The sequence below is a fragment of the Pseudopodoces humilis genome, chromosome 3 (assembly GCF_049639895.1).
Source record: "Pseudopodoces humilis isolate 2021_Gansu_Grassland_sample_001 chromosome 3, ASM4963989v1, whole genome shotgun sequence".
NCBI classification, from domain to species: domain Eukaryota; kingdom Metazoa; phylum Chordata; class Aves; order Passeriformes; family Paridae; genus Pseudopodoces; species Pseudopodoces humilis.
In genome coordinates, this window is record NC_142202.1 from 82,058,889 (window position 1) to 82,072,570 (window position 13,682).

Sequence of the window (13,682 nt, forward strand, 5' to 3'; positions counted from 1 at the left end):
GCAAAGAAATTTTCAGTGACTTCAGTTATTTTCAGTGTGTTTTTTGAGAAGTTGTTTTGTTTTCAGTTGTTAGATCTGAAAATTTCACTCTTCCTTCTTTCTTTACAGAGACCAGAAGTGATCTGGTAGATGCTAATTGTTTTTGTAAAGTTATAGTGTCTCTTTTTGTAGTACCCAAGGAAGCTAACTGTATCATCTAAATTAAATACTTGCATTTTGTTTATTTATTAGATTAGGAGTCCTCAGTCTTCTTTAGGATCATTATTTCAGTGTTTTAGACCTCATTGGAATGTAGACAAAGCAGCTGTTTGAACACGGATGTTGGCAGTGTCTGATTAGCTGTGAATCTCTGGTATGGCATGCGGGATGTCAGGTGCTAGTCTTCTTTATTTAGGCTACTTCTTGTGTATTGTGCACAGTCATTAGTTACACTGTCAATACTAATAGTATATTGCTATTTACACAGTCTGAAACCAAAAGAAGGTATGAAAAGGGATAAGAAAGCAGATTAGAAAAATATATGGTGGGGGACTTTTTAAATGATTGAAACCTCTAGTTTAGTTTACTATTATAAAATAAAAAAATAGTTGACAGCCTAATATTTTCACTTTGATTAAAACTAACCGGAGTGTTTTGGGAATCTTGCATCCATTTTAATCCCAGCTATTGAGATATGGGATGTCTTTGATTCAAAAAGTATCAGGCCTAGATATTTCAAACTGACCTGCTTATTTCTTGAGTCACAATAAAATATGAGGCTGGAAGTAATTGCAGAAAATCACCTCTCTTTCCTCTATCCCTAGATAGCATTAATTATACCTGTCATTCCTGACAGATGTTAGTCTTTGAAGTTTTTTGTGGCAGACATTTGACCTCCTTACTGAGCAGAGAGCTCACAGGCCTTTCTGGTATAAAGTTCTTCCTCATTCTGATCCTGATTCAAAATCAGGTCTTTTTATTGTGGAAAAAAGCTTTGACTGTCTTTGTAGCCACATGTAGAATCTTAAAAATTAAAAAAGCAGAAGAGAAAAACTGATTAATGTATGAGTTTTATGATCTTGAATGGTGCTTACATTTCTAATCCACCTCTACCAAAAATCAATCTAAAAAATGATACAGCAGTGAAGAAGGACAAGGAAGGGATCACCCAGGAAGATCAAAAATACAGAACATTTTTTTTTTCTTTGGGTCAGACACAGAGACTGACTGTTAGAAGGGAAAGAGTTTTGGAAGACATATGATGAAAAAGCTTGTATAAAACTATCATGGTTTAGAAAGGAATAAATGCAGAATGATTTCTTTCCTTATTTTGTTACCATGAGATGTGGCACCCCATGACACAGACATAAAGCTCAAAAATTAGCCATTTTCCCACTCAACATCCCCCTCACACCCTAAACTCATCTGAGCATGTAGTCAGGTAGTGGAACTAATTACTAAAAGATTTAGTATAGTTTCAGAAATTATTTAATCAAGTCACTTGGAATAGTCCCTTCCTGATGAGTAACTAAGATCAGGCTTGGCTTCTAGAAAGTTTTAAACTGATGATTAATGCATCAAATTATAAAAAGGGAAAGAAAGTTCTCTGGTTAAAGGCTGTTTCTTACCTTCCCATAATTCGCCAGTTAGCTAGACACTTGGCTCTGATGGAGTGTATCAGCGTTTTGCAAGACAGACCTGCTTGAACCTCAGAAATCTGAAAGTGCTATGTTATTGACTTATTGCAATAGAGAGGTTCTATTTTGATTTTTTTTTTCCTGTGGGCTTTTGTTTTTTAATACATGTATGCTTTTTCCTGTATACTCACTGGTGCAGTCATCATACTACTTCTTGTCATGTCAAACCACATTTGAATTGATGTAATGGAATTACACGTGGCATATCCTATTTGCAATCAGGAGATGCAGAATCCTCCAGCAGTGGCTGTATGGAGTGGATTTCTGTACAGCCGTCCAGGCTTGCTTTCTGTAAGCACACACACACACACAAGATCTTGTTAGGAATTTTAAAGCAGCCTTGCTTGAATGGTTGTACAAATCCTTGCTTTGTCTGACCTATTAGATACAGACAAGAAGTTTGCACCTAGGACCAGCAACTGCCCTGAGTGTTATTGCTTACAAATGTGATATGTGGAAATACTTTCTGAAAATGCTGTTCCACAGCACTTTATAGTAAATATGCCAGTAGGTAATGTGGATGAATACCTAATCCAGGTAATTTTCACATTATTTATCTCATAAATCTCTTCCTCCTTGTTTTGTGCAAGGTGCCTTAATTGGAGGCAGCTGTATAATTTTAGTGCCTTTTTGGCCAAGGCAACCATGTGAATTTGGTTCAAGAGAATGATGTGCTTCCTTTTTATCTTTTTGGGCATGAGACATAATTACTAGACTGTTATTAAATTCAGTTTTTGTTAGAGCTCATCCCCACACACTCCCAAAAAAACCTCAAAAGGCAGTTAAGATTAATCCTCACACTTGCAATAATTTTGTACTTATTTTCTGGTTACGTTTTCTTCAGAGGCTGGCTGTAGGAGTTCTGGCAGAAAATGGTTTGACGCTGGAAGAATGGCTGCCTTCAGCATGGATTACAGACACTGTTCCTCGGCGGTGCCCATTTGTCCCACAGATGGGGGATGAGGTATTGTAATTTTTCCCTCTGTGTACTTCTTTCAGCTTGTTTTTGCCTTTTGTATTTTCATCTGCACATTTTTTCCCCAGACACTTATAATCAAAACATTTTGGATTTTCTTAAAAACATTCTTTGATCTGGCTAAAATTTGCTTTAGCTTCCTTGTACTTAGAAAATATTCTGCACAGTGTTGCTTTGACTTTTTATTATTAATCTATGCTGTTGCTGTAGTGTTCCTTCTTGTATGGTATTAAGTGTGTTGATTTCCTTATGACACCTGTAGAGAAGCTGTGTGAGGTGCTTTATGTCATGGAAGTATTCCTTAATTGTAGGGCATTTGGTATCTTGAAGAACAGGTAGGAAATCACATATGAAATTAAGTCTGGAAAACATACTTCAGTTTGAGACTTGAAATAAAAAACAGGAATTAAGCCTCCTGGGGAAGGTTGTGGGGTTTTTTGCTTGGTGTGATTGTTTTGATGTAATTTAAAAAAAAATTATTTATTCTGAAGGAAATCTCTGATACTGTCCTTATCACTTGTGCTCCTAATATCAAAGAACTTCTGCTACTCTTACAACAGAAAACCAAGAGAAAAGTTTTGTGTATATGTATTTTATACAAACCAGACTGTAAATACTTTGTAAACGTGACCCAGATGTCTCAAAATATGGTAGGGAAAGGATACCCACCAGTTTGTACTTTAGAATATGTAGCAGGTGAACATTACAGTGAATTCTATGAATAAGTAGTATTAGGTAGAACGCAATATTGAAAGCCAGAGTCTGTGCATGTTTCTTAAAACCCCCTCAGGTTAAAATATGAGGAAATAGCTGGCTTATGCTGTAATGGACAGTGTGTTGTCTCTTTGGGGAGCAGCGTGTTTTCTGAGTTACTAGACAGAGTTGTTGTATAGCTCACACCTTCAGAATGCTGTTGGAGAAATACTTGACATGGCAGCAAAGTTGATTAAGTTTGTTCCCAAGTTACAGCTTTATGTGGGCACCACCTTAGAAACTGAATCAGGAGCAGAGGTTGCATGTGCAAGTAGTTTTGTTTTTACTGGATCACTTCACTGATCCAGTTCACAGCACAGCTATGCAAAAATTGCATCAGCAAAGCTAGTGAGGGAGGGAAGGAACATTTCAAGTTGAGAGTTGCAGCTAGAGAAAATCCTTATGGATTGATACCCTCCATTAAACATACTTTGGAGACTGCTGTTCAAAAGATCAAGTCCAAATAAAAGTATTTGGTGCCTGGCACCATCTGGATACAGTGAAGCAGCCAAGGATTTATCAGTACCATACTGCTCAGGAGACTTTAACATCCTATTGGTTTAGTAAGATAAACAGTTGTGTTTGATTTGGCACTTGCTGAATAGCATGTACAGTGTGTTCTAGGAATATCTAAGTAGGGTACATCCTTTTGCTAAAAATGCTTTATATCGGAGAACAGAAAGTTTTGTGTCCTGTGCCTAGAAAGTAGGAATAACTGTACCAATAGAGACTGTGTTCGTAATCGACCCTCTCGGTCTGAAATCCCATTTCTGATACTTGTCTTCCCTGGATTTACTTAATATGGGAAAATAAATTATTCATCTAGAAAGTTACTTTTGAGATTCACAGAAATAAAGGGTTGGTTTAATTAGATAAATGTTGTGAGAAGAAATATTGTGTGGCCTTCCAACATTTTTTTGGATGGTAGGTATAAGATTTCAGGGGAGATATATTTCAAATTTGTTCTCAAGCTGTACAAACAAGAAAAAGATGGTAGAGCTATATTTAGTTACACTTAGTATATAAGAATAGCACATACCATCCCATTTGCCTTTCTGAATAGTGCTGTTTATGTATCTCTGACCTGTGTCTTGAGGAATGGTGGAAACCCACCAGAGAGATGGGGTTGCAATTTTGCTGTCTGAATATCAGAAATACAAGGCATGTTTGTTGGAGTGATTTGCCCTTAACATGATAAAAAATAGTTTTATCTGGGTACTACAACAAACATGGAGAAGCAGGAATTCATCAAGAATAAAAATATTATTTCCTGGGAAAATACACAAATTCTATTTTTTCCCAGATATCTTCCCAGTTTGTTCTTCTGACAGAAGATGCAATGCTTAGAGCCATTTGCAAAATAAAGAATATTTCGCTTCTGTAAACAGTGGGTTGAATTTATGTAGTGGTTTAGCAGAAACACAAAGTGTAGCAGAGATTGTTTGTAGCTTGTGCACTTTCTTTTTGTTTTGATTCGCTGAAATGTATGGGAAACAATCATCACAATGTTGAGAATGTAATGGAAATTTGCCTTCAGATGTATCTCAGTAGCCTCTGTTCCTTTTCCTGACAGATAGATTCTGACAGTGCCTAGAAGATTCTCACTGCTTTCATGCCTTTTGTAGCTGCTGTGTGTTTTGTCCCTATGAGGATATTATGCATATTGATTACCCTAACAACAGGGTTTTTAAAAAAAATGTGGTATTGAGTCTTTCTCCATTTAAAAAAGTTAAAAATTGCCACCTAACGCTGAGAGTTCAGTACCTGTTACTGTCAAAATCTGGTAAAAACTTCTTTATAATGTTTTATGATACAAGAATTTTGGAAAGCAGGTAGAAATACAAATATTAGTGTTTATTTATACATTTTAAAGAGGGACTCCTGCTATGCTTTTTTTGTTGTTGTATTGGACCTTTATTTTAAAGCTATCTTTCCTTTGTGCTATTAGATGGAAATCCTATGTTGGGGCTCTTGAAGAGGATCTTTTATTTAGCATACATTGTACCAAGAATACCGACATTTATCAGATCTTTGTTCTAACTAGTTTGTGGAACCTCTGTTTCACATTTGAAATACATTCCCTGAATACATGTTTATGGGTTTCAACTTACTACTTCATTACAGTGATGGCTAATAATAAAAGCATTCATCCATGTGGTATGATGTACTACAAGATCAAAGCAGAACTGTTAGACTCTAGATGTCTGAACCATAGAAATTTATATTGGAAGGATTAAAAAAAAATTAATAAGCACTGGAAATGTCTATTTTAGTTTGTTCAGGCCCTTGTTAGGCTATTTTTTCAGTGATATGGAAGCAAACACCAAAATCTTAACTGAACATTAACTTCTAGAATATTCTATATTCTAGAACAAGAACTTCTCAAATATATTTCTTGTTCAAAAAGGATAATCTAGATAGTGAATTTAGTGATACCTGATAATTTAGGGCTGTCCTGCAGTAATGTATAACCAGGTGGATTAGTGGAATTCTTGTTGCTATAACTGCATTGCTCTATGGTGCAATGATAAATGGATGGTTTTGTTACTGATTTTGTTGGTCTCATTCACATGTAATTTAAGGTATTTTGTTCACACAAAAAATAATGTTCTAAGTATTTCCTGCTTTTTTCTGTAAATGTTTTTATAATAGCTTTTTTAATTTTCCTCCACTTAATTTTTTGAGAACCCATGACTTTGGCAGGAAAACAGGCTGAAAATATGTGAAATAGAAATTGATGGAATAGAAAGTACACACATTGTGTGGCAGTGACTTGTTAGCATTTCAGCTCCTCAGAGTTTTTGTAGGATAACTGTCACATTTCACTTTTAGGTTTACTATTTCCGACAAGGTCATGAAGCATATGTTGTAATGGCCAAGAAGAACAAAATATATAATATTAATCCCAAGAAACAACCATGGCATAAAATGGAACTGCGGGTATGACTTCTTTTTCTTTTTTGTTTATATCTTAATATTAAAACAAAAATAGAAACTAACTGGAAGTAAGTCCTTGAGACAAATAAATCTAGTACTCTTAATATTATAAAGGGAAAAATTAACTTAATTTAAATGAAATAAGACCTTAAACTGTACTACTTTTTGTATCAGCTTGAGCAGATGAGATGGTTACACTTCATAGTGAAATATTTTTTGAACATATTGCATTGTGAAATAATAGCTCATGGAAGACTAAATTTCAGATTCTTGATTTTGATGTGATCTGGCAGAAATATAGTACATTCAATATACCCATGTTTTCATGTTTTAGAAAGCTATTTCAATTAACTTCAGTGGTGGTAATAGTATTTTGTTTATTCTAGGAGCAAGAGCTAATGAAAATAGTTGGGATTAAGTATGAAGTGGGATTGCCTACTCTCTGCTGTCTTAAGCTAGCTTTTCTTGACCCTGATACGGGTAAACTGACTGGAGGAGCCTTCACCATGAAGTAAGGAAAACAATATTGTATGCAAATTGGGGGTTTTCTTGGACAGGGGTGGCCAGGGGGATGTTAAGGTTGAAATTTTAATGATGACATTAATACTGACCTTGTGCTTTTCAAGTGCTGAATTTGAAGTGTTAATTTTTTATGTAAGTGCTTTATGTTATGCTTTTGCTGTTTTACCGCTTAATAGTTATGTGTTCTGTTGTAATTAGGTATCATGATATGCCAGATGTCATAGATTTCCTAGTTTTGAGGCAACAATTTGATGACGCAAAGCATAGGCGATGGAATATAGGTGAGTTTTGGGGAAAGTTGTGTGCTGTGGTTTTATTTGTTTTTCTAAGTGTCCACCTATTTTCTCGGTAATTTTCTTAAAAGTAGGTTATGGTAAAGAAATCCTAACACTGTGCTGAAGTCAGAGAGTAAACTCTGCCCATAGTTAGCCGGGGACTTCTGCTTAGTCCTTGACCAAAGTGGCAGCAAGCAAGCAAAATAATGAAGGTGATCTTTAAAAGAAAGCAAAGAAAATTTCAGTTGTATATTTGCAGAGAGACTAGTTACTACTGCTCCTGATAACTTCTTGTAGCCTATATATTGTGTGTAGCTCTCTTTTTAATTGAAGGCCCTCCTACAATGGCATTACTAGTAGGATTATTTTTTTCTAGTTTCTGAAATTTCTGCTGAAAACATGGGAATAGTTTTTCAAAAATCGCAAATTGATGTCTAGATTGTACAACAAGAATGCTCTTTCCGTGTCCTTATACTTTTTGAATTCTGTTCTAAACCCTGTGGTTTAGCTCCACTGAAGTGTATATAGTTATAATTCACTGCCAAGTGATGAGGGAATGACTTGGATTCTTTTTACTTTGCCTGTGCCCAGTTATTTGTGTGTACTGGATACTGAAATAATGCCCATGACTGTTAAATCCTGCAGTCAGATCTATTTACTAGTCATCTTTTCCATATGATAATAAAGATCACCTTTCAGCAGTGGAATTAATTAATCTTCTGTCTTTTGATATCCTTAGGTTGTGTGCCTTAGCAGTAGATGTATAAATTACATGATGCCATAGGAATAAGTTCCATATAATTTCATTCTTCACACTATGTTGTCTGAAAATACAGCTCATCTTCAGTTCTATAGGGAATTTAGTAAAGACCCTGGGCTTCTGATCCAATGAGAAATGTAAACCTTTATTTCTTCTTCATTCATTCTTTCATTCATTCGTTCATTCATTCATCAAAAGATCATTTCAATTTAAAGATCTCATAAGTGACAAGGTTGGTCAAGATCTAATAGATCACTAAGCTTTGCTCTTTCCTCCTGGTTATGGATCTGTGGTCTTGTCCTCTGCCATGCCATGTTTTTGCACAAAATCATGGCAGCAGCAGAAGAATGATTGCCATAGTTTGTGAACAGCCTAGCCAGGCCTCCTGAGCTGGTAGTGTATTTCAAGAAATTTGCAATCTGGAATAAATGGAAGCTACATAGAAAGTAATGTAAGTAGCAGGATGTTTTATCAAGCTTCCAATGCAAATAATGTGAATTTTTGTTGTTTGGGCTTTGTTTTAGGAAAGAATATTTGCTTATCTATTACATTTTCTAATATTAAATTTATATTAATGTATGAATCCTTTTAGAAGGAACAAACATAAATTTTGAAATTACAGGTTCTTATTTGCATTCATATTCTTTTTATTGCATTTCTTTATCTTAGTATAATTTAACTTTAATACTTGGGCTAAAAGCTATTCCAGTAGTATTCCTGCAACTTCAGCTGCATGTCTTAGACGGGTGTGCATATCTCTCTCTTATTACATAGCAGCCACTGTGAGTTCCATATACATTTTTTGTTATCTTCAAGCGAAACTTATGCAGGGGATACTCAGTTCTGGAAAATTACACTAGAGCCACCTTCTTCTGAGAGATTTTGGACTGCTCTCTGCATAGATGAGGTAGCACAGAGGAGACGAGGAAAGTAGTGATTCAAGAGATTCTTTCACTCATGTTTTCTGCTTTAGCATTCTGTCTGTAGGAATGCTGTGGCTCTTGAGAACTTAGAAGCAGCTGCCAGGATATATGCCCCTTTAAGTGGTTTTGATCTGCTTAATGTTCAGCTCAGTGAAGTCACTCCTAGTTGTACCTACGCATGTTTCTTTGTACAACTGATCACCAGGGAAGGCCATACTGAAAACTGTAATTTTATAGCTCTTCAGAAAATAAGTTATTCTTTTAAAATAGGACATCAGCCCTTATTTACATTTTTGATCTTGCATTTCGGATATTTCTGGTTTACTTGGTTCTGTTTAGCACAATTAGGACTATTAATAGAAGCTTTGTAATTGCGATCCATTAAATTTAAAATTTTTTTAAAAAATGCGGTAAAGAAAGCAGACCATTTTTGAGAATATATTTACTTCCTATTATTTCAGACAACTTCAGCAAGCATTTGGGCAGAGGGTGCATGTATTGAAATGGAACAAATACTGCAGTAGAATGTGTACTTGGAATCTCAGGCTTAAATTACATTTTTTCTTGTATTGAACAGAATACTACACTAAAATTGTTTCTTAATTTTGTGGCATGTTTTGTAGAAAATGTTAGCATTTGTGATGGTGTGTAATACATGCATTCTCATGTGTAATTTTTTTTAATAATGCTTCTGACCTTTTTTCTCAGCTGCATGAATGCTTTGTGGTAGTTAAGCCATTGCAAGTCATAATAAATTTCTTTGCTAACCTTTTGAGCAAGCTTTAATAAATTTTATTCTATTATCAGTCAGATTGCCTGCATAGTAAAGAAAATGAACCTCTTGAGTTACATTTGAATTGCTGAAAAAGCACTTCAGAAACTAAGGAGGATGAGCTCAGAAGCTTGTAAAATACTCCCCATACAGAGGTGTCATAGTGCTCAGTAATTTTAAGGTAGCACGTGGTAATGCAAGTAGATGTGAGTCTTAAAGGAGTCTTTAAGCATTGAAATGTTTTATCTTTTATATGAAATTAAGAAATAAATTCATAAGTAAAGAATATGTAGGTAGATTTGCAAATTGTTGTTTTTATAAGATGCTATATTAACTTTCATTTTGGTTAAAAAAAAAATCTTCAGAAAGAATTTAACAATTTAATTGGTTTTTAACTGAGCATTGACTCATGCTTGCTTGCTGAAGCTGTAAATGTTCAAAAGGATTTCTGTATTCAAGATCAAGCCAGATATATCTAAACCTGCTTTTCTGGGAGGGTAACATGCCTTATATTGATGAAATTATTTTGTGTTCTTACCCAGGTGATCGTTTCAGGTCAGTGATCGATGATGCTTGGTGGTTTGGAACAATTGAAAGCCAGGAACCTCTTCAGCCTGATTATCCTGATAGCTTATTTCAGTGCTACAATGTCTGGTTAGCAAATTTATCTTCAATCTTTTTTATGTTAATTTTATTACTTCATTTGAAGTACTGACTGAGAAACTTACTTTCATTAAATTCAGTCATGCATCTCGCTGTACCAATTTATTATAATACTCTGTGGTGTAGAAATTAAAGTTTTGTTACAAACATTAAATAATTACATTGTTGAAGCAATATTAGTAGATAATTCAAGTGTGGTTATTTTTAAGCTGGGACAATGGTGATACTGAGAAGATGAGCCCTTGGGACATGGAGCTGATACCAAGTAATGGTATGTTACCTTAATAATATAATTTGCTTTACAAGTATATTTTAAGAAGAAAAAAAATGTCGTATGGTTTTACATAAACAATCCTGCTTTTTGTGGGGGAGTGTGAGGAAGGCCCACAAACCAGTTGCATTTAAAGAATATCTTTAAATCAATTACTAAATTAAAAGTGAATCAAGATAAGAGAACTGTGAAAAAACAGCCATGCTAGATAAACTGAGTGATGCTGAAATAGAAATAATAAAAAAATTGCTATAGATAATGTGCAGTTAAACTTAACTCTTTGTACAATTAGGGATATAAATCGATGCCCTAGGTCAGCTTGAGGAAACTGGCTGCTCTAAGATGTGTCAGCATTCCTGCAGATATTCAGTCCATTGCAGATGCAGCTGTTCTTGTGAGAGAGTTTGGTAATAGCAGGATTTTTCTCCCCCTCTGGCCCAGCACTTGTAGCAGATGCATATGCTGCAGAGTGGACAGCATAGCATGGGAGCTGTTCACATGTTCAAAACAAGAATGTAGTACTTCTTCCATAGTTTCTTGGTTGGTTGGGTTTTTCTAAGACTTCATAGAACTCTTGTTAAAAAGCAAGGTAGAATCAGCATTTTTTCCTTATGTTTTCCATGAAACATTTGATAATATTGTCTCTCAAAAGTAACCATAAATAATTCTAAATTATTTTAAGTTGTAATTATGTTAATTTCAACTTTTTGTTTTGGTTCAATCCTTCTTTTAATAGGTACCTCATTGTCATGAGTAAAATACCGGTGTTAGAGACCAAAATCAATAATTAAAATAGACTGCCCCTGTTTAGTTTTTAGTAGAGGCCAATTCCCGTTGTCTTAAGAAAGGAGAAACTGCTTTCAGATAAAGAGTAGGTACTTATTAAGATAACTAAACCTGAATCTGATTTTTTGCTGTATTCACAAATATCAACATTTGTTATACCTTCTTAAAAATTGTTAAGAGGAGTGCTTAACGTCATATTTTAAAAATCTGCTATTACAGTATAAATTGTCAAAATTGGTAGGTCCTCAAGGATGCTTAGGTGATAATACTATTAATTTGCATGCTCAGGAACTGTGGTTTTAGCATTTGTTTGTGACAATGTAGAACCACTACCTGGAAAATGTTTTAACGGCATTGTCAAAGTTATCTTAAACTCCATCTGGAAATCATCTACCATTCCTTACCGAAATAACTCATTGCCAAGAATATTGGCTTTTAAAACACAGAATAACTCCAAAACCAAAGCACACATTTTAACTGTGATAAATGAATGTCTTAGTTGGTTCTAAAATGAATTTTATAATTAGCTATTCAGAAGAGGATAAATCTTCAGGGAGGACCTCTACATCAAACTGCATTGTAAGGATTTAGATGTAAGAGAATAATATATAGAAAGGATACTGGATACATCCAAAATGTCTTTGAGTAAATCAAGAGCTATGCATTTGTAAAACTGATTTCATGGTATCTTTGATTTACAGGTATATGTATTTCACAAGATACAAACATTTATTTTTTTTTTTTATTTTCATATTACATTCCAGCTGTATTTCCAGAAGAACTGGGAACTAGTGTTCCTTTAACTGACGATGAACGTAGAACACTGCTCTACAAACCTTTGGATGGAGAGTGGGGTTCCAGGACTCGAGATGAGGAGTGTGACAGAATTATTGCAGGGATAAACCAACTTATGACTCTAGGTAAATTTTGAAAAATATGGGAAAGGTTTTTGGTTTATATTTTTCAGACTGTGATCATGTGAACTTCTGAAATTACCAAAATGAATGTGATAAAATACACATTTAACCTCTTGTTAACTTCAACAAAACTTTTTCATTGAACATCTTTAAAGTTTTTTTTATAGTGAGTACTTATGAAGCTTAATTTTTTTCCTGTTTCCCAAGGTAACTGTTGCTTTTTGGTAGATAATTTGACATATACTAGGGGTAGGAGTTTGGGTTTTGTATGTTAAAAACAAGTACTTGATTTTTTAACTTCGGCTACCAGAATCTCCTGTTGGGGTTACAATTAATACCTCTATGATTAAGTGAATATTAACTAAATTACGGACAGATGTGGGGAAGAAAAAAAGCATAGATTTACTTAGATAATGAATATCTATGTGTGGATTTTCCCTGTATTAGCCTTTCCTAATTCCTGATTTCTTTTCCACATTTCCTTAATTATGCAAAATGTTGAGGGAAAAGTAATCGGCTATCTTAGGAAAGCTACTTGCTATTTGGTTGTGGAGCAATTATTCCTTACAGGCAGCTTCTGAAAAAGTAATTGTTAAAATGTTTAACACACAGCTGCAAAATTTACCTGATGAAAGACGGATGTCTGGTTGGAGATCCATCAGTAAATACAGGTTGAATTATAAGTCTCCTGTATGTCTTCATGGGGATCAAAAGGTGTCCAATTAGCAGTCTTATGTTTTGGGCTAACAGTGGTCATGCATTAAATATAAAAGTTACAGATACTTTGTTTAACTGATTTTTGAAGCTCTTAATGCAAGGTAAGATTCATGTTTCAAAAAAGCCAAAAACCTCTTAACTCTTGAAATAATTCTGATTACCTGTATATCCCATATGGTTTCTTTGATGACATACTGCATAAAAGGCCTCCATTTGCTTCCTAAACAAAGGAGTTATCTGTCCAGTGTAGTAGAACAAATTAGAGATTTATGTTAAAACAAAAGGAGGAAATGAAAATTTGAGCTGCTTTTGCTGTGCCATCTAAGAGTAATGGTTTTACATTTGTGTTATGATGTATGGCAGACCACTTAGTTTGGGATTTGGCTATAGCAGGTGCGGTGCATAGTGGTACCAAGTAGCAGTTGCTATAATATTCAAAAGAGTGAGTAAACAGCTTCTAGAAGAAGAGCAATCTTTTTAGCAGCAGCATATTTTCTGTTTTTAAAGACTTTTGAGACTTTTAAAGGTGATTTTGTGGTTTTATAATGCAGTATTTTTCCTTGAGATGTAAGATTTTAGAATGATATGTCTAAGCCCATGATGATTCTAAGTACAGGAGGGAGAAAGCAAGGTTGTTTAGGTGCACAGGCTTAAATTGCTCAGCAGTCCTCTAGCACTGTATTAGATTTGCTTTGGAAGGCTTCTTTGCTTTTAGGTAGGGACAGGAAAGAGTG

General features: G+C 34.7%; 1 protein-coding gene across 5 annotated transcripts in view; it reads left to right on the forward strand.

Annotated features, from left to right (window-relative positions):
• The window catches only part of PHIP (PHIP subunit of CUL4-Ring ligase complex), a 102,834-nt gene that overhangs the window by 73,896 nt on the left and 15,256 nt on the right, over positions 1 to 13,682 (forward strand). For all 5 annotated transcript variants that reach the window (XM_005518591.3, XM_088053331.1, XM_014263495.2 and 2 more), the window contains 7 exons: positions 2,521 to 2,640; positions 6,238 to 6,345; positions 6,729 to 6,853; positions 7,063 to 7,145; positions 10,137 to 10,248; positions 10,467 to 10,528; positions 12,079 to 12,234. In XM_005518591.3, coding sequence (XP_005518648.1) covers positions 2,521 to 2,640; positions 6,238 to 6,345; positions 6,729 to 6,853; positions 7,063 to 7,145; positions 10,137 to 10,248; positions 10,467 to 10,528; positions 12,079 to 12,234 — 766 coding nt within the window. The remainder of the gene's footprint in view (positions 1 to 2,520; positions 2,641 to 6,237; positions 6,346 to 6,728; positions 6,854 to 7,062; positions 7,146 to 10,136; positions 10,249 to 10,466; positions 10,529 to 12,078; positions 12,235 to 13,682) is intronic.